The 22,759-nt window shown below is 36.8% G+C and overlaps 1 protein-coding gene across 4 annotated transcripts in view; it reads right to left on the bottom strand.

The window, feature by feature from the left end:
• The window catches only part of ULK4 (unc-51 like kinase 4), a 211,919-nt gene that overhangs the window by 61,599 nt on the left and 127,561 nt on the right, over positions 1-22,759 (bottom strand). For all 4 annotated transcript variants that reach the window (XM_030944162.1, XM_030944164.1, XM_030944166.1 and 1 more), the window contains 2 exons: positions 4,136-4,302; positions 804-902 (listed from right to left, as the gene is read on the bottom strand). In XM_030944162.1, the coding sequence (XP_030800022.1) occupies positions 804-902; positions 4,136-4,302 (266 nt within the window). The remainder of the gene's footprint in view (positions 1-803; positions 903-4,135; positions 4,303-22,759) is intronic.

The following is a 22,759-nucleotide window of genomic DNA, read 5'->3' as shown; positions in this document are numbered from 1 at the left end:
AAAACACCTCTAAGTGAAATATCCGGAAAGGATACTGTGATACACCGAAATTCTCACATACCATTTTAATGGCTTTATGTTGACTTACAGGCTGATGCAGCCTCTAAAAGGACTGTCCAGCTCAAGAAGCATTCCTCTACTACAAACCATTACACATAGACTAAATATAGATCTCTGTATGACAGAGGTTGAGCTGATGGGATGCATTAGGGCATAATGCGGCCCTCTGTGATTTCAATGCAGTGCTGTACATCTAGTAAACCCCGGAAAGGACTGCCTTTAAACAGACACACTTCAAAGATGTTTACAGATCACAGGGACCACTCCCACTCATAAATCCTTCAGGATAATGTTGAAATAAAACCCTTGAGAAAACTCAGAAGGCTCAAACCCTAGAAAAAAATATTAAAATGCATCACTCTCTACAAAGCAATTTTGCATTTACTGACTTCTCTAAAGGAAGTAGTACTATTAGATTCAAATTTTGAATGCCATCCTTTCCCTATGCAGTGGTGACTAGTCCGTTTTGAAGGACAAATGTTGGCTATATATATATATCTGTATCCAAACTGAGAACCTGCAGTCTGCCCCTCATCCCACTTCTATGCTCTGGACAAACAGAATTTGACATCACTGGTAACCTGCAAGTCACTGTGATTGGTAACTTACAAAGTGCTAGAGTACTAGGTGGGAGCTTGTAAACAATTAAAAACTAGTAAAGAGAGCTCTAATATGTTCAATTCAATTGCATAATTCCAACTTCAGCAACATTCCCATAAGGCTACAAACAAGCAAACTTTTACCAGTTGAATAAGCTGGCTAATCAGGTCCGTCAGGGGTTTATTGATAAGCAGAAGGTCTTCAGCAGCCTGCGTGTCTCCTCCTGCCCCAGATTTCTGTGCCTTAACAAGAGAGAAAAGAAATCAAAAGCAACTCTGGTGATTGTTCTGTTATGAAGAACAAATTAGGTCCATTAAGTGGTCCAAGTGTGAATGGAAGTTTGAAGGGAACTTATGCACCATTTCTAGTTAAGTATTCCTGGGCTCCCAATGAGCAGTTATGCTCCCTCTGTGACAATAAGCACAAAGCAAAGGGACCCATGCTGTCGTGCCATTCTGTACAGGCTGAATATACTGACCTGCATGATATTGCTTCAGCAAAATGCAATAAAGTGTACCTGCAAAAGACCCCTCAAACCAAGATAATCAAGGTGACTTAAAATTTAGGATTCTCAGCAATATTGTCCAATTTTGCCTGCCTGCCTTACTCTGTATCCTGAAATATTCACAATACATTATGATTTAAATTATTTCTGAAACAGAAATAATAAAGTTTTCAAGTAATAAGATCAGGTACTACTGGTAATCCTGACCACTGTCATCCCCACATCATCAAGACATACTACTATCCTAGGCAGTGCTATTTATGACCCCAGGGCTCCTGAAAGATTGGCTTGCAGGATTTTTTCATTTAATGTCATTACCTTGCACCAGCTTTGAACCATAACCCTATACAGTCAATCTGCTAGAGAAAAAATAAACATTTTGGCTAAAGAACACATTTAAGAATAATTTGTATTGTGTTTCATTTATAGCTCAATCCTAAAAATCACTGTCCAAGTGTAACACTTGGAGGTTTTCATTTGGTTAAGTGAACAGGGGAACAAGTTCCCTGAGACAGGTGCCACTACTGCTCAAACTCCACTGTTGATACTTATGAGTTGAAAGGATAATGCCTTTCTTCTGGAAAGGCTTTCTAAACAAAATAGAACTGAAAAGCTGTTTCTCCAGGCAATAAGTTACATTGGTATGACCGTCTCTGAGACTCACCACAATGGCCTGGAATGCTGAAGTTCAAGAAGGACAAAAAGTGCAGAGAAGACAAAAAATGGAATGTTTATATTAATGAAGAAAGGGAAGTAAGCCACCTTCATTCAGCAAAATTTAAAACAGCTTTTTCTCATTAGTACATGGATGAGAAGATAGACACCTTCCATCAGGAATCTTTGACTACTTTCTTTAACTTTTATATATTAGTGTCTTTGGAAAGAGAATGAACAACAGCACTAAAGAAATTACATATTTATATGGAGGATACACACTATACCATTGTTAAACCTACTTTAAATTGTAGAATCATATAACCACAGAATGTTAAAGGGTTCAAATGGACCTTAATGATCATCTAGTCACACCTCAGATGCAACCCCATGAGGGGACACATCTCACCAGACCAGGTTGCTCCTGGTCTTATCTAACCTAGCTTTGAACACTGCCAGAGCTGGGGCATCCACGGGCTGTGCCAGAGACACAAAATAGAGTCCATATATCAAATTGTAATTTCAAATTATTTTCAGCTAATGTGGATCACCTCTGGGACATATGACAAAACCTCTCTAAAACAGACATGCAAATTAATATGAAAATACTTAGACCACAAAGAGTGAACTCTTCTCCTGAACCTGGATACAGTTATCAGCACCATCCAGCACGAAGTACTTCAGTGCAATGGAAAAGTGGTGGTATGTGTTGCCTACGCAGCTGGATAAGGTAATCACTTTACACATAAAATAGTAAAATAAAAAGGATTCAAGTGAAGCTACTACCATCTGTAAAAGACAACTTAAGCCTCAGAAATGGATAATAAAAGATGATTTGATTCTGTTTTACAAGTTCTGATTTAAATGGTATCTTACTCAAAACATCTCTACAAAAACAGTCCAAGAATAATATTTGTGATGCATTTAGTGACACCTGAATAGTGGAAAACAATGTAGTCAATAACTAATGGCCACCATTCAATACAGTATGTGTACTGATGTAGAGCTCTCAGGGATCTTGTGATGAGTACTGTCAAGACACGAAATACCACTGAAATAGTTAATATATGGACACAGAATAGACCTATGCTTCAAAACTCAGTTTTCCAGCTGCTCCGTGTTACTCATTAGACTTTAAGAGCAAAGCAGACTACTGTGATGAGAGATAAACAAAACTGGAGCTGGAGTTTCAGTGCATCAATCAATTGTTGTATTCAAGTAAAGCCAGAACAGAATTTGGCTTTGAATGAATAGATTTAATTTTAAATCTAAATAAAACCCATCAATTCAATACTACCAATCCATGTGCAAGATCCTCTCTCCTCATGTGTCCTCCAGAATAATTTGCCTCACCACTGCTGTATGGAGCATAAGTACAGAATGTAGCTCTTTATGATCACATGGAGCGATGCCAAAAATATGACAACAAGCAATTAGCCTACGAAATTTGATCTATGAAGTGATTCTTAGATGAAAATATCATTACATAACCTGTTAATAGAGGACTTAAAAAAGACAAGATATTGTACCATCACACATCTAAACCAAACCAAAAACCTCGCAGTGAAATGTGGTTGATAACATAGCTGCTTGTGTAAATCAATGCAGAAAAAAGGAAAAAGCCCAATTTTCAACAGCAATTTTTACATTAAGACTACTTAATAAACCACCCCTATAAAAACCCAATTCCCCTACCACAAAACCCTGCAAACCAAAAAACACAGAACCAAAACAAAAAGAAAACCAACCAACCCACAGAAGAGGGACTCTGGGGATTAAAGAAGCCATATCCTGCAAGGTATTACAACTCAGCTGCAATCTTTTGAATCTCTGTCCTTTAGATATATTTCACCTGACAAATATCTGTTCTTCAGTGAATAATACTAAGAACATAAAAAGCCTAACATGAAGAGCACGTGTTGTTTGCAGTGTAAATACAGAAATCACTTCCACTTGACTAACTTCAAAATTTGGCAGATGATCTAAAAAGAAAAGCATTATTTGCTAGATTTATATAAGGTCTAAAAAATTATCAATGCTTTTCATTCATATGTTATTATGAGGGTTATGTGAAATTTCTTGGAATTGTATTTTGTGCTCCATTTTTAAGGAGGAGGATGTCATTGTTGGAGTAGGAAGTCCCACCAATGCCATGACTTGCAGTGGTTCAAACAGTAACTTGTAAGACAAATTGAGTTTTCACTACCCTAAAAGTTCCATAAAATTAGAATAGCGGGAGTGTTGTTATTAAGGATAATAGGAAGTTATCTAAAAAATTGTTTAAAACAGTCAAGTTGCCATGAGTAATTCCCATACCTGCAAAGTCTGGCGCACAATGTTTGCTGTATATGTCAGCACATATTGCAAAATGTCAAGTAAGGACCCTAGCAGCACATTCGCTGTCTTGGTGTTCCTTTTATCATCTGCCTCCAAGTACAGGGCCACAGCTTCTGTCAGGAGATTACAGACGTGATGAGTCAGTCCTATGTAGAAAGTGAGGGGAAAAAAAGAGAAAAAATAAATAGGCTATCAGGACAAGAACAATGTGGAAGGTGACCTAGATAAAATAGATTATGACAAAAACAAATTTTACATACTTTATGAATATTTATTACATTTCCTCTTTTTCTCCATTACTATAATTACCTCCTCTCCTATTTTGTTTGGACTGGCTCATAAAGAGAATAAAATAGATACCATCAGATTTGCTAACTCATGGATTCACTAAATTAAAACCTACTTTGAATTCTAAACTTTTCTGTAGCATGGTCACAAGTCTCTTTCACAAAAGCCCTAGTCAGAAGAATTTAGCAATTTCTACAGGCTGTTACAAAGTGACACTTCAAGATGGAACCTAGAGCTTCTTAACTGAGCCTAAAGTTTCTCCACTGGTCTGTAAATCAGAACTGACGCATATGCTTTCATTATAGAATTAAACAGTGCTGTGCTTAACAAAGAATATATTCAGAAGAAGCATTATAAATGAAATACTGCATACAACATTAAAATGTTATTAAGGTTTGTTTTACTGATGGTAGTAAAAACTTTCCTAAAAATATCTCCTTGTTTTGAAGGAGTTTTTTTAAGCTCCTTTAGAATTCAATAGCATCAGTCCCTGTAGCTTGCCTAACCACAAATCAATTGACATAGCAGAAAAATATAATCCAATTCAAGACAATATTGATTCAATTCAGAATCTTTCTTACTTTCAAATACAAAGTGATTGAGTTCATTAGGTGTGATCTTAGTCTATTTCTTTCAGATTTTCATAAGGGATGAAACATACTTTGTTTCTTAACAAAATCATAATATCTTTGCAAACCATCTTTTAAACTTGCCATTCACTTGGCTGCACATATCTAGTAACACTGCAGTGTATCAGTATATTAGCTTCTTGTCTCCATGGCGTCAAAAAAAGACTTAAATATTTCACTGATTTCAATGAAGTAAAAAGTGTTCTTATACAAGCTCTCTTTTTAAAAGTCATTGTATATATTTCTACAAACATCAACACATGATTTATATGAGACACCGTAGAACACATTATATGCTTACACCATTCAGTTTTTGAGAACAGTTAAATTTCTGGGGATTTGAATGATTTTATCTTTGAAAGATGCTCTATCAATTAACTAAACTTCCTACAAAATATTTTCTTCGCCTACTCCTCACTGTTAATACTTTCCTCAGGAAATTAAATACATTTCATTTAGAATACAGTTATGGTTCTAGGTCATTAGGACTCATACTCAGCTTCTATCTCACATCTTATGATTACTAGCATTATTCTTTCACAACAGTTTATTGGACTTTCACAACAGTTTATTCAGAACAAGCTTTGAATTTCCTGAAATTTTGTCTAAATAAACCAAGCTCTCAAAATGAAATAATTCTAATCTCATACACTTAATTTCCTTCTCCTTTTTTATAGTGAAATTTCTGCTGCAGTTCTGAACACCTCATACAAAAATCAGATAGCATGCATCTGATAATGACACATTTAAGTGATGTCACCAATACCCACAAAGAAGAAAAAAGAGATGTCTACCCAACACAAAACTTGTGGTTAGTCTATGACTATTTTCAACAGACTAACTAAGTTGAATAGGGACCAGTCCAGTAAGACTTGGTCCCTATCAAAGTGAAGTCTGAAAAATTGCCTGCAGGCATATGACCAAGCACACATTGTTTCTCTCTGTCTACGGCCACAAAACCCATAGCCACATCAAAACGAATGAGTCATCCCATTCTTTCCAGATGGCTTACAAATAACTCGTAGGAGAGTGACTTGTCAATGCTTTCTGAGAAGGCCACTTTCATAAGCAGGCATTGCTTTGCATGGATCATCACTACGAAATTTTCAGGCAGTAGTCACTCACAACACTAACAGGGTTGACTAGGGAGTGAACAATGGGCTTGACTAGTAGTGAACAAAACACCAGGATCCATGACTGTGATCTGCAATCCTTTCACTTTCAGCTTTGAACAGAACCACTTGCTTATTCCCTTGGCTTTACCAGCCTGAGCGTCAGAACTGACTCATTTCTGTTGTTTGGTGAGTAAGGAGGTGAAGCAAACACTCAACCTTCTCCCCATCTATTGAGATATGAATAACATAATCACCTAGATTTTCTTTTTCTTCAAGTGCTTACATCCTAAGGATATGTGTATTAGCATCCCTGCCTCCAAACACCTGAGATATTTATGTTTACCTAGTTAACTAAAACATCAGAACTAATGAATTTCATTTAGGTAGATACATGCTCACACAGAGCTATATGTACAAAGATATGCAAGCCAGATTTGAAAATTTTGTGGGGAAAAAATTCTTGGACTTAAAATACTTTTGGAAAATTTAGCACATCCAAACTTTATTATAAAGATGTCTAGAACCAAACACTGGTGCACCTAATGTGCTGTGTGATTCATACAGAAGCCTCATAAACACTTGGTTCCACAGATAAAAGCAACAGACTGAACTCTTGGCCAAGTAAATAAAGTTCCAGACATACTCTTTAAAATACTTCATCATGTCAGAAAATGAAACTTGGAGATCACAGCTGTAGACATATAAATATACTCTTTGCTTACACCACAAAACAAAATATGCACACTTTGTGCTCAGAAGAGAAATTTGGGAAGCTGGTGTAATTTACAGTGACCATGACAAAACTCCATAGAAGTCTAACGGCCTTGACCACTGGCACTGTAACCAGTTTGCTCAAAAGGCAGCTATAACATGTTTCAGCATTCAAAACATTGAATTGCAAAACAGTTTGGAAAAAAATGACATTTTATAAAAAGGAAATTGAATTCATAACTCAGTAAATCATAATACAAAAATCACATACATATCTCAAAGTTTCAGAAGATACCTTGAAGGTTTTGTCCCAAATTTTACAACAGATTAAAGAATGACAATTTCCTAAATAAAGCCTCAGCCAGTATGTATCTTTAAAAACTTCAGACACTATATTTCAGAGTCATATATAACAGACACAGGTTTCTTACGCATAAATTCTCAATTCTTGATTGGAAAGTGAAATAGGCTCTGATTGAAAAGGCCCACACTTCATGCACTCCTGAACTCTGCAAGTGATGGATCTGAATACAAAATCTGTATCACAGAGGAGACTTAAACCAAATCCAGTTGAGGAAGGTTGTTCTACCTGGACAAGCAACCTGCAATCAAGTATTCTTGTGCTTCCAGGTATGTTGGCAATAGCTCACCCTCTCAAGAGAAAGCAGTCAATGACAGTTTACATGGGTGAAAATAATGCACTATAATTCATTTCAGCTAGGTATTTCCTAGTAAGAGAATTAAATAAAACCTTATAATTTAACCTATTGCAGAGTGTTTTTTGTTACTCTATTAATTTGCATATTTCTGCAAACAAATTATATCACACTGTACTGTTTGTAGCTTTAGTTATAATCTGAATTTAGTACAAGACTTCATAGGGCATTAGTCATGTCATCTGTAAAAGGAGGACATTGTAACTATCAAGCCTCACTACAGATCTGTGCTATTCAAATTTTGCTGAAAAATAAGGCAAAACTTGCATTTTGTATTAGAATTATTGTGTTTATAAATTAACATAATTGGAATTATACAAAGAACTTTTTCTAACTGTGGTACAAAATTTATAATATGTATTAAAAGGATTGTATCCAAAATTTCTAGCCATGGATTTACAGCACTTGACAAACCTAGTGTTCACAGCAGAGTATTTCTCCTGCCCAGAGACCCCTGCAATAAACTGAACATGTAGCTAATAGTGCTTTATGAATGTGGACTGTGATGACTATGCCTGTGTTTTATATACCTTTCAAAAGATAAAAGGAATCTTTTGGCCCATGATGCAGCTAATCACACTGAATGTGCCATGATACCTTTGGAATGAAAGCTGAAAGGAGATTTTTTATTCTCACCTATTAGTAAGACGGATAAAGGAAAAGAAATATCCACTTCCAAATCATATGAAACATCAAAGCACAGCCTAGGAAGCAATCTTCTAGGCAATCCTTTCATGCCTACCAGCAATTAGAGCATTCAACAAACCTGTCTGCTTCCAGCTGAAGAAAACATTAGAGCAGGTGCACTTCCTCCGAACAATGCTACTGTGCAGCCAAACAGCCAGCAGCAAAACCCTCAGTCCAGCAAAAAGCTTTCTCTTTGTTCCTCTCTGCACATTGCTCTCTGGAGAGCCTCTTTTTCCATTAGTACCACACCTACACAACTGACTCCCCAGGGATATTACCAAATGTACGTGCATTAGATCTTTCTTCCTTATTTTATTTACAGAGTGGACCAACACTATTGACAGATTAAATAGAAACCATATTTTATAATATTTTAAATTTTAATGCTGAAACTCAAAAATATTGCTAAGTAGAAACACAGAATTGATTCTTTCACACAAGAATGAGTGAACGTACCTGAGCAGTTAAGATACTCCATGATGACATGAAGATTTTTCATAAACCTTATTTACCTACATAAATCTGGGACTTAGTCTGCATTCTTTGCATCACAGCCTTACTAAGTAAGTTTTCCTGTTTTGAAGAACTGAAAATAGGTGACATAAAGCAAATGGTATTTTTAGGGTAATGGCATTTTAAAAAAGGTTCATTGTTTTTAATGTTATTATTTGTTACTGTTTATGTTTTAGGAACTATTTGTGTTGCCACTTAATAATACTGAGGTAAGAATAAGCTAGAATAGAAAATTAGATCACCAATGTTTTCAAAATTTAGTGAGTTATGAATGTTACAACAAGTGGAAAAACAATTATTTGGCTGTTGAGCAGATCAATTGCACGACTCCCGCCCTAAAAATTATTTTATACTCTGATCTTAAAAATGAATAGTATCTAAAGAAGAAAATTTTACAAATGGTCTATTTGCAAAATAGACTCTTTTTGGCTAGTCTATTCCTAGCTCTGGTACAATGACTGGACATTTTATGACTGAAGAAAGAATCACTAGGTTTTAGGGACAAAATTTGAATTTATCATATTGAAGCAGTCAAGCCTCTCCAGAGTTTCCCTTTGTGGGAAGAGTGGCTCAGCTTTTTCTACCCACATGGAATGTAGGGCACTCACCAATGGTGCCCAAGCTGTCAGTCCTGCCCTCACACTCAAGAAAATAGATGTGGAAAGGATTATGACAACCAGGGAAGAAAAGACAGTTATCACCCTCACTACAGCTAGGTCAAAATCAGACTGGGACGTTCTATGTTATCTTGAGTGTAACTGCCTGAGAGGAATAAAGACCTGACATTCTCAGAAGCAATATGGTTCTGCTTCAAGTCAAAGCACAACATAACTCTAATTTTTCCTGGACTGGCAGTGTTTAGCTGCTAATGTTAGAAGGCAGTTTAGAGGTGGCAACTTTCTCTTGTGAAAAAAGACTGCACAACTGGAGACTCCCCAGAGAGTCAAACTCTTCTGAACCTAAGACAACCCCACCAACACAGAAATCTGTTTTATTCTATAATTGAATCTATGAATCAAACACAGAGTTGATTAAGACCAGCAGGTGTATAGATTAGCCAACTCAAAGATAGAAAACCAGGGGAATTCTCTCATAAGTATCTGAGTGTAATAAAGGATAGTGAAAATGCAACTTGACCAATTTAGAAATAATAAAATCACATACTGTTGAATATGCTTTACTGGGCAATATAAAAATAATAGAACATAAGAAATTAGTTAAACTAGGCTAGACCGTTGCTCTCCGTGAAAAGACATGGTTAGAATGACATACACAGAGGAAGAGTATTCCTGAAAGTATAATCACTGATACCTTGAGAGTTCCTGGTTTGTTGCTGCTTTTGCAAATGAAAAAATAAAAAAAAGAAAAAGGGAAAAAGAAAAAAAAAGTTTTACATCTGTGACAAAATTTCAATTGAATACAGGGTTTTGTGCCAGATTGACTCAACCATTATATAATTCATTCAGAAAAGGTACCCAAGATGTTTGAAATTCCGTGCACAGCACATATGGGTACATAGCCCCAAAGTTCTGAAGGTGGGGGCTTTGTTCTAGTCAAGACTTACCAAGCTAATCCTCATTCCTAGGAGTAAAATTCATTGAACATGAACTTGTTCAACAGGGATGGAATGAAAGATCAGAAAGTAACTTCCCTTGGAAAATAATATAAGAACATTCAAATGTTTTCTAGTACAACAGAACAGATGTAAATATTTTCTACAATTTTTATGAATAAATACTACATAACTATAGACTGTAATAATATTCAGGGGATCTATTTACAGAGTTGATAAGACATTAAGAGTGTCCTATGTGAACAGACAATTTTGATTTGTTTGGATGCCATGCTGCTGGCACCCAGGTTTGCCTGAAGTAAATCCACACACCCAAATGACCCTTTTAGTTGGGAAACCTGGGGAGGAATAGAGGTGGAGGTAATACAGTGGCTTCCCAGGGCATACATTTAAAATACTTCTGTCACCAACTGTGCATATATTAAACACCTAACTTGCATTCTTTTTATGTGGATTTAAGTATTTTTGTTGCTACAGTTTAATTTGTCAATTGTGCAGTATTTGCAAGCACAACCTTGCATCATAAAATACTAAAAATTAAATAAACCAAGACTTCAGTAAGATGAAATTATGTTGTTTGGATTGACTATCATTGCTGTTATTAAGCAAACTTTATAGCAACTTTTCAGTTAGATATCTCCCCACATGTCAGAGATACATTAGAGCTTGTGGTTAATTTTATAAATCACAGCAATTCTACAGCATGATGTACTTCAAGTCAAAACCCAATACACCCTATTTCATTCCTACAAGGTGTCAACTAAAATAAGGTCCCTTGGTTTTGTCCGACAGAAGGTAGATGATGCTTAGAGGATTTTCCAAACAGCAGGTTTTAATTATCTGCATGAGGAACAAGACTATCTAACAGGACACTTTACTCTTTGAAAGACAACAGCCTTTAAAACCTTCTTTAAAGCCAGTCTGAGATATTAGCAGTTGCTGCTTCACACCTACATGGAAAAATTTCTACTTGCACAATGTGAGTTTATATATAGTGTCTATTTTTTAGAAAAACAAAGATTGTATGAGGTCCTAAAATTAATGGCAAAAGATGGGCAAAGTTCTTCACTAAATTAAATGTGTTATTTGTGTAAAATTAGGAATGCTGTGCATTCAGCAAGATTTGAAGTCAGTAAAGATTCAGTAAAGACTTTTGAGTTACTGCTCTGAAAGATCATGTCTGCAACAATTACCATGTGATAAAATACACAGGAATTTATATCCTGGGCTTAATTTAGAACTAGAAACTCTTCTAAAGATATTTCTATTTTAATAATAGACTTCCTGTCACACAAGCTTAAACCCTGTTTATCTCTTTCAAATATCTTAACACACTTCCGCTTTGACATCAACTTTCTCTTCTACCAAAATCTTTGAGACACCAAATTCAAACTTAGAGAGCTGTCTTTTTAACAAAACCCATACAGACCAGATGTGAACAGCTTCAGAATACAGATAGAACCCTAAACTGTTGTCACAAACTGACAGCACTCAACAGCTTTAATTGCTCTAGCTTGGCCTTCATGAGGCCCTGGGCTGGGAGTGATAAGGACCAATGAACTTTGGCTTCAGAAAATTCTCTGAAGATTTCAGTTCTAAGTTGCCAAAATAACCCATGGTTGAATACTGTTCCCACATATAGTCAGCAAAGGATCAGGGTAAAAGCTCTACACATTTCTCTATTGAAAAGTCACGCTCCGTAAGAAAATATATTAAACATTTATTTATATTCTTATTGGACTATTTACATCAGTCTGCCATAAGATGAAAACATAGAGTAGAAGTACTTGGATTTTTAAGTGAGTCTTTTACTGTTCTTACAACTGCGCCAAAGAACAAGAGCAAAGACTAGACTATCCCCCAAATGGAATTTGCTGCTGGTTATTACAACAGAATTGGATCTATGCCACAGTTTCCTGTAACATCCTGTGTTATTCATCAATTACATTTTCAAAAGAAATGAAAACAGACAACTAGTAATTGCAACTGTCGAAGGTGGCCTTCGTGTATTTGCGCTTAAATGATCAAAAGGCTTAAACAGAGGTCAGGATGTTACATGATAGCACATCTGCTTTAGCCCTTATGACCAGATTGTATTTTGTAGCCCCAAATTACATTTGCCTTAAGCCTACTCTTTTACATCAACTGTTTTCCAAATAAGTGTTGGGATAACTTTGACAAGCAAACCCCTTTATTTGCTACCATATGACCATACCAATAATGACACACCTGATTAAGTTTCTAAAATCCAACCACTGACTATTCACTTCGGATTATGCTATCCTTCTTGTTAACTGGCTCAGACAGATGTCTTGTATTGTTTGCATAGTATGCTTTTTCTACTCTGACCTATCCATGATTTTCAACCTTACCACTAGGATCTTTGAGCTGGAACCCATCACACTGTGATCATGCTGTCACTGGCTATATGCTAGCTATAGTGCCCTACCTAATATTTGATATTAGTATAACCTAGGTCAATAGATCCTTCATCTTCTGTCAGCACAGCTACCTGATCCCAACTATCTCGACTTCAAAAGATTACATTGAATTAGGTCAGCTAGTACCACAGCTCAGCAATCAAGAGGCTCTGAAAGAACTGTAGGAGGCAGTCTTGGCTCTGAAAGAACTGCAAGCCTGCACGTGTTTGACTTCTGTGCTCCATACCTCTTTCCCCTATTTCAAGAGGATCCACACAATGGGAACATGGCTGTAATGACACTGTGTGGTGGATAACCCTTTTTTTATGTGGGTAACTGTTGCTGGGAGTAGTGAAGCCTGTGTCCATATGTTAACGGACTGGCTCAGACTCCTGGCAAAACTTCTGCAAAAACTCTGGAAGGAGATCACACAGAATGGTTTGGCCTTAGGCTTCTTGATCCAAACCACCCAGCTGTAAAACAAAAACAGTGAACTATACTGCCCTCCCCAGTAACAAACTGAAATGAATCCTGTGCTAACGTGATGCTTTCATTGAGAATCTGGACACTGGTTTGTTTGAGGGCAACTAATTTCTTCACAAGTGAAAAAGAGATTAAGAACATTGATAGAACTAGAGTGAGAGAGATGGCCACAGAAAAAGGTGATTTAGGTAGCCAGGATCTAAGTGCGTGCCTTGTGAAGATGTGCAACAGAATAGCAGGTGAAACTTCACATGCAAGTACCGGTTTAGTACCTGCACTGTACTTTTGGCTTGGATAGAGTCAGATTTCTTCTCATTAGCCCACATGGGGCTCTGGTTTGGTTTTGTGCTGAATACAGTGTTGAAAACACAGGGATGTTTTGGTTACTGTTGAGCAGCACTTACTTAGAGTGGAAGGCTTTCCTACTCCTCACCCCACCCATTAACAAACAAGTTGGAGGTGCACAGGAGCTGGGAGGGGACACAGCTGACCAGGCGGACATTCCACACCATTTGTCATCACACTCAGCAATGGAACTGAGGAGGAGAGGTTGGCAGGGTGGACACTGCTCCTGGACTGTCTGGGCATTGTTTAGTTGGTGTTAAGCAGGTGTTTTCATTTGTATCACTTGTCCTTCTTGCATTTATTTTTCTCTCTCCATGGCTTGGGTTTTTTTCTCCCTTTTCCTTAGAATTTTTAAAATTCTTAAGATATCTTTTTAATTATTAAACTACTTTAATGTCAACCCACAAGTTTTTTCTCACTTTTTTATGCTTACAATTCTCTCCCCTCACTGAGGGAGAGCTGTTTGAGTGGCTGTGTGGTGCTCAGTCACCAGCCATGACTAAACTAAGACAGTACCTTTTCCTTTTTCTTTACCATGCCTGCTCTACTGGGCACAGGTGTTTTTAAAGCATTAATGTATTTTCACGATCACAGCAGGTTTACCAACCTACTCCAACACAAGGAGCCTTCACCATCCTGCCCCAGGTTGTGTTTCATGTTTCACTTCTTATGTGCCCTGGGCAGTACCACTATGCACCTACATCTTACTACACGCCTATATTTCTCTTTCAGCCTGCTTATGCCCAGACCACTGATTCTAGAAAGCATGGTCGGACAAAAAAATTCAGCTTGACAAGATAATGGGAGTGGGGAGAAAAGGGGAGCTTGCAATGAAGGACTCATGTTTCTTTGTTTCTCCCCACCATGTTATCCCAAGTGAAGAGACAAACATTAAGGATGATAAAATTTAACTGTAGTTTGAAACAATAAACTAATATCCACAGCATTTTCTAAGACAATATATTCTGCAACAAATTCAACACAGGTCACTGCTTCCATCTAGGATCCAGGACTGCAATAGATATCCTATAGAATAGTGGTATCATGGTACATTTAATACCCTTTATGTGAAGAAAGACTTTGGTTTCAGAGAGCCAATTAGCATGTCAAACAGATATAGGGATGCCCAATGTGTTTCATTACAGGACTGCACACTTTTCCAGACAGAACCAATACACAGTTCCTACCAGTAAATAGATGAGACATGCTCAAAAATTTCTCTCCCCTGTTCAAACTAGCTTGTCCTTTGCCTCTGTTCATCAACATTTTTAGAAAGAGAGAACTGACTAATCTTAATGCACAAGCCCTGTGCTTTTAGGGAGAGGGACTTAAGAAGTAGGCTAGAAAAAGCAAAGCCTGGAAATAGTGAATCTGGATTTATGTTAAGTAAATGCAGCTCTGTTGGGAAAACTGGAGGACTCTCTGGAGCTGGACTGTCAACAAATCACGTGAGAACTGAAGAGAAGCTGCAGCAAGTAAACACCAGAAATAAGATGTATATGTAGTTAAATTTTCAAGACAAGCAATTTCAGGGCATGTAGAGTTCAAGCATTTTGCACAATTTGGCCTGCTCGAATACTGCACCGAACTGGGAGAGTGACTACAATTCAGCCTGGGATCCTGGATGACACAGGGAGTACCCACACGGGCCAGGTCCATGGAAACCAAATGAGGAAGTTACTGCCAGGAGTTGTCATTTTAGGCTTCCTGGATGTGTTGCTGTAGCACTGCATGCTGTTCAGGACTGCATGCACACCTTTGATGAGCACAGGTTTTCTTTCTGAGTGCACAACAGAACCCTGCAATCAGTTCTTGCACTCAGCCCAGACTGGGCTCTCCAGAGACTGATCCCATAATGGACAGACTTGGTCTCAGTGACTGCCTGACCCATAGCCTAGGCAAGCAAAACCCTGTAAGCAATGCTGTTCTTCCTATGGCTTCTGCCAAAACCTGTAAACCTGCCTTGAAATTCTGTTCCTTTGGGTATTCTGTCTGCCTTTTCTTTATCTTGCTTATGACTTTTCCTCACAATACAGACAAAATGCTACCTCCAAATTCATCTTCAAGTGTTGCTGTTCGAACCACGCATTCTCTTAACAACATTCAATGTAATTTCGGAAGAAAATGCATAGTAAGTAACAGTTGGAGCTTTTTTCTCCTAGTAAGATAAATAATGGCATAAACCCACAATTCATGTCATTCTGGGTTGAATGATGGGATCAAAATACATGATATCTGTCTGTGCTTATTCAGCAATAATATGTATTGGAAAGCCTGTTCAGCCATCATGGATAATTTTACTGTTCTTTCAGTCTTTACACAATACATATAGTAGCATTAGTTCTGCTGTCATCCAGGGAAATAAGTTGTATTTCATGGATACATCATCGGTTAAAAACTTTATGTCACAATATGGACATGTTAGCTAGGAAATATGATCTTTTAAAATGTGAATAAATCCATTAACAACACTTTACTGGATTTTTTCCATGACTCAGTGGAATAGGGATTGGAGCAATCTGAAATACGATAAGTAAGGAAAGAATGGCCCTTAGGAAAGACCAGACAAGTTGAAACTGGATGGATGCAGGTGAACAAGAAGTTTCTTATCTTTTTCAAAGGTGGGTGGTAGAGGGGAAAAAAAATCTTCCCAGTTTTTCTATTCTCTTAAAAGACAGAAGACAGCTTCAGACTTTACATAATCATCCTATTTCTTCTCCCCTTGATCTGAAAAATTCAAAGGGAAACACTTTCCTCGACCAAAACAAAGGGACAACCAGCTGATGCAATATCTTTTAAAAACATGGAGACATCTACGGAAACATTGAAACCTTATTTATAAAACAAAACTCCCCAATATTTATCAAGTTAGGGCCTCTTTAAGAGAAAAGTAAAACTGATTTGCTTAAAGCTCAGATCCGAAACCCATGACATGTCCTCAAACAAATGTCTTTGCTGAAAGATTTCTCTTCGTAAACCCATCTTACATAAATACCATCTTGGTTCAATTAGGAAAAAGCTTATACTAAGATGAAATTTTTTTAAAGCATGGATAGCCAAGTTTGGATTACATTTATGCAATGTACTTTATTTAAAAAATAAATAGCATCATTAGGTAGACATCTACATTTTTGTCACAGCAGTTTAAATAACCTCTGTCCCTCAGCTGGAGGTTTCAATGGTGCCTCAAACAGGTTCCCCCACCAGCTGACTTAGAAAAACTGACTACATGCAGATATATTGCTATAAATGTAAATGATCATGTGTAACTACACACAAAATTAGTTACCCTCTCAGATTTACAAGGTATTGATCAAATGCCACAGGAAAAACCTACCAGTTGGAGAGTGGTGACTTGTCCTAAATAACTTGTATGAGAACACAAACACTCACCTGAATATATACTACCTTAAGATGGTACAAAATCCATATGTAAAGACTTAAAAAGAAATTTAACTATAGAAATGAGTTATTGAATATAAAATGCACATTAAAATGTAACTTAAAATGTTTGAAAAAGCTAAGCTAAACAATATTATAAAATGAGATCCTGAAAAGCAAAAGAAAGCATCATCCAAAGAAGAATACATCTAGACATTATTTTAGGCAAAAGTCTGAAAAATAAAAAATATTTAGGTAGAAGAGGAACAACATCACAGGAAAAGTCTCAAGTGATATAGGCTGCTGCTTTATATTTGTGTAAAAATTGGGAATTTCAAAAGGCTTTAAAAATATAAACAACTTCAAATTATCCATTATTATGTAATTCCCTTTCTGATTTAAAGAGGAAATTATTTTCAAGTTAATTGTCCACAAATGGCTTAAACATCTCTATTCGGTACACAGCTTTCCTGAAAATAACTTAGAAGAAAAACATCTGGCTGCATGGGAGCTATGACAACCACTGAAGATAAAGTAAAACAAATAAAAACCCCAAACCATTCTTCAAAGCAGTGAAAAACCTCAGATTTCATTTATCTGTCCGCTAGATAGATCTGGTTCTGCCAAAAAGAACTTCTTTCAGAAGGATCATACAAGTGCATCTGATGTATGACAGAATGATTGATGTAGTTTAATTTTGTGTATAGTACTTTGTACTTTTGTGACTTTACACTTACCTCAAATTGGCGGTGGCACATTGCTTTCATACTGAGCCTGTTCTAACTGCTAGAATACAACATATGTGATAGCTCTACAACCTATGGCTGTAGTAATACCGTATTTAAAATATGTCTCTTTTCAAATATACAATTACATTTTTAATTTCATGTCCTAAAATGACCTTTCAGCTTACTAATTGTATCTGACAAGATACACAGGGATATCATCATAATTAGACTTAATTTATTTTCTGTAACAAATAGTTTGTATCATCAATATTTAACCTGTAGCTATTATGATAGGTACATGCTTACCTAGTTATTAATTTTTCCTCAAACTGACCCAATCCACTAGTGCTAATACATATTATTTCAGCTGCAGTTCATGGGAATACTAGCATAATGTCAAATGCCAATGCTTGAATCCAACTGCAGGAAAAGCAGCACCTAGAGTAAATGCAAATACCATAGTCTCTAGAGAGGAGGTAAAAAAAGGTCATTTTCATGACTAAGTGGGTGAGAAGGAGCATAAGGCTTTGAAAACTTTCCTGATTTATAGTCCTGAATTTGTTATCAGGAAACTTTTGGATACCTACAACCTCAACCAGATGGGAAATTTATGCCTTTCATTTTAACAAAAAATTTTACTTCATTTAGGTTTCTGCCTCCAAGTAGTATCAATCAGAGTATTCACTCAGTCAAAACCTTAAATCTTAAATTTGTCTAGGTGTCGGACAGGTACACAGAAAATGTCCATTATGGTTGGCATCTTAGACATTTAAAGACAGTCTAGGCTTTGACATTGATGTATTTATTGAACTAATCTCCCACCATTAAACTAAGCTGATCAGTTGTACAATCAGATGTCTGCATAAAGCCTCTCAAATGAGAATATAATGGAATTCCAGGACTTGGAATATTTTTTGTCATTATTCTGTTCTTTTTCGTGAATTAGCTGATAAAATGAGACATCTTAGGTAGCTCAAGTAGCCAGCTATTCTGCAAGATGATCTGCTTGGCTGGTCACAGGTATGGAAAGCATCAGGACGCATACCCCAGCCACAGAAATGCCAGTTCTCTTTTACAGTGCAGCACTAGAGAGACAAGACGTAACAACTTGTTGAGCCCTTACTCACTTATTTTATCCTTTGAAGTTCTAGCAAGCATGCTGTGACATTTTGTGCCTTATGGGTGACTCTCAACAACAACAGGCTTGGTTCTACTTGAATGGCATAACTGTTCCTCACAGCAATTACCATTTCTATTTTCATCCTTTTCAGATGGCTGCATGAATATCACAGGATGACACAGGTTATTTTTTCCTCAAAGACTTCACTACAACCATGCTATTTTGACATGATTCCCACGTATCTTTTATGATACTAGACTTCTAAGTTTACCCGTGTGATGTTACACACTTCCATCTGAGTGATTGGCATTTTGGGTCAGAAAAATAGGTCTTAATACTGCTAAAAAGCACTCTGAGTTTCGTAACATCACAGAAGAAACTTCTTCAGACTCATCCCCCATTGAATTCTCATATAAACATTAACTCAAATGAGCACAAGACACACAACACAGGAGTACTATTTTTAGATGTTCACAGAGACACTTCTGTACTCAAGAGCTGAACTAACTAATACAGTACTGGCAAGGAGCTGTGAAAGGCTTGCATCCTGCATGGCAGAGGCTGCAAGGTGTACTACTGGAACTACTCAGACAAGATGATACATTTATTATTTTACATTGATTTAATTAAGAATATTTTATTTCTAAACATCAACTAAATACAGAAAAAATGCTTTTAGGTTCTCACTCTTACCGATTTCCCTGATTTATTCTCCCCGTCAATCTCTCTATTCCAAATCACAATAAATTGCATATGAACTAAATTTTACAGCAAGCAGATATAAAGCACTGCCATAAAACACCTTTCTATCTTCAGTCACTAAACAAATACTTTGTTGCAGCACATGTCACAGTTGAGACAGCCACGATACACAGAGCATCACATACAACTTCAGAAGGCTTTAAGCATTCACCCAAACAGAGTAACACCATACCACAGCAGAAGGCTTCAGGCATCTGCCCATACAGAGTAACATCACTTCAGAAGTCTGCAAGTGTCTGCCCTTCTTGTTCTTCAGCAGAACCTTTTATACCCCTCATTGTTCATGCATTGCACCTGTGTGCCCTCTGCTCCCTTTGGTGGTTGGTCAGTGCACCTGGGCACTCCATGGCTCATTGCTGTCAATGCTGCTCACCTGACCCACACAGCTGCAGCCCACTGGGGATGAGGCTCGGCCACAGCCCCACTCCCAATTACCACAAATTGTGTACCTGCAATACTTCTATATTGTATCCTGTAAAACTTCCCCAGGAGGCTCCTAAGAAAAAATAGAAGCTAGTAAGGAATGAATAAAGGATTCAGAACCAGTCTGAAGTGTATCTGATTTCTTCACAGACTAAGTCTGTGGGTTTTATTTGTTGTTGCTTTATTTTAAAAGGGCATATTACTTTAAGCAATGTATTCTATAGAATTTTTTAAGTAATGCCTTTTCCTTGCAAGCAGACTTCTTCTGTATGACTAATCCATGTTCTTCTTCTTGATCACCATCTTAAGAGATAGTTAAATTCTCCCACCTTGGAAGAAAATGCTGCAACTTTGAAGCCAGCTACTCCAAAAATTCAATTTTACCCCTAAAATCCAAGTCACATGTCAAATGACACACCAATGCCTTCTCAGTGTTGCACTGTAGTTCAGACTACTGCATAGGTGGATGCAGCAGGAAGATCTGGGTTATCAACTTACTGCAGTCTATTGTCTAATTTCATGAACACTGGTGATATAGTGTTGCACATGACAAGAGCTGGCTAAGAAGCTACAAACTATTCTTTAAAAGTGTGCTATGGGCACCGTGATCAAATGTCTTTTGGAGACTGAAGCTGAAATCAAATTATCCCTGAGGAAATGAAAAGGTAGAAGAACATCCTCCTAAGGTTTAGGTAAGTTAGAAGTGTTTGGGGTCTATCTAGAGAGCTCAGAATTCATAGTCATCATTATGGTAGTAATAACTATTACTTTGTAAAGATCTGTGTATTTAAAAGACATTTTTTCCTTTATTTTTCAAGAAAAAGGTTGAAATTGGATGTTGGTCTCATGAGTGTCATTTTTTGGATATGCAGGTATTTTACAGACTTTAACAATACAATACACAAAGACATCTGAAATCTAGTTAATCCCTTGACATTTGACTAAAAGTCAAAGCAGTGGACCACAAGATGAATAAGGATACTTCAGCATGAAAGCTGATCTTTCTTTCACGAGGTGCAAATGAGTTATGATCATCTGACTACAAATTTTATTGCAGATCTGTTCTTTTTAATAACTGTCCCTGCTTTAAGCACCTAGCATGCTTTCTTAGTATAATATTGAATATTATGACTGCTGTAGCTGACATTCTACATTTCCACCAAAGTTCCTCAGGAATTCCAGGTTTTACACAAACTGCTTAAAGAACCATGTACTACTAATAGTGGGTCACATTTTCACACAACTCAAAGACTATTTTTATTGCACTAAAACTCATAATACCCCTTTTACTTTAGTTTTTGAGATTCAAGATTCAACATCATTAAGACATATAGTTTAGGATTTTCTCTTTCATAGATTGGAAACTTGTTTTTAACACTGAGATAAACATCTCTGCTTGTACTCTGCTAGTGGTAGTTACTTCAGTATGGTAGCCAAACACAAGATCACAGCAGTGCAATCTGGGAAAAGCAATTCAATTCAACATGACTGTATTGAAATTTTTATATAAATCATCTCCTTACACAGCCATCATAAAAAAAATTGGTGACTGATTTATGGAGTATAATGGGATGCAGAAAAGCTAAAAATATAAACTCACTCATAAGTAATACTGGGCTGAAAACAGTTTACTAGATTAGCCTTGAATAACAGTGGAAACTTGGAATTACTTTTGAAACATGCTGAAAATAGCTTTTTATATAAACATAATAAATTTGATGCATTATCAGGAATAAATAGCTGCATACAGACTATCAGAATTTATCCACTGCAGCCTATACGATCTATTTTCTAATAAGATGTTTTGTTCATTTCTTCAGCATGAAGATCCTTGCAAAGCAATTAAAGTCTTTGAAAGACATTTCTCTACAATGTAACATGATATACTCAAACTCTTCCTATAAACAAAATGACGCAACAGTTAGAATTAAGACATTTCTTGCCTTTGAATACTACCCATGGATAAACCATACTCAGAGTTGGAAAGCACTGCTAACTAGAAAATGATTCAACTCTTTCTGGTTTTAATTTGTACAAACTATGTGAAAAACAAACCAAACCCCCCCCCCCAAAATCACAAGTAAAGAAAGAAAAGCAACAAAGAGACTTAACTGAAAACAAAATAAAAAGTTTATACATCTGTTAATTGTACTTGAGTATAAGAACTTCACTACATTAAGTGCTGTGGTACACTTGGCTATTTATTATCATCACACCCACATAACGAAGCAGCCTTGCACACTCACACCACTCACTTATCAAGGAGCCAACCCTGACTTCATGGTTTGTCTTATGTATAAATTTGTCAGTATGTCAGATCTTTTCACTAGACACACATCTAAGAGAGACAATGTCTTTTCAGTAGACTGCTCTAGTACCTGTCTATAGAAACAGATGATCAACCATTGTAGTCCTACAACACCTGCTTAGGAATCTTGGCATCTAGAACAGGGTTTTCATTTTGGAGTCAACAAATGTCAACCCTTTTAATATGACAGGCACAAAGTAATGTATGGCTGTTTTTTTCATGACTAGTAGAACTAAAAATACCTGTCTTCATACAGATCTGCATTCTATATCTCTGCCTACCTCTGTGCCATTTAAGTCACCATCCTCCTCACTGATGACTCCCTGCCCCTATTTCTGGAACCTTGGTGCTGTTTTGTCCTATATCACCCAACTACAAGCAACCCTCCAGTGTGAACTGCT

Source organism: Camarhynchus parvulus, chromosome 2 (assembly GCF_901933205.1).
Source record: "Camarhynchus parvulus chromosome 2, STF_HiC, whole genome shotgun sequence".
NCBI classification, from domain to species: domain Eukaryota; kingdom Metazoa; phylum Chordata; class Aves; order Passeriformes; family Thraupidae; genus Camarhynchus; species Camarhynchus parvulus.
This window is presented reverse-complemented; position numbering and strand designations above follow the sequence as displayed.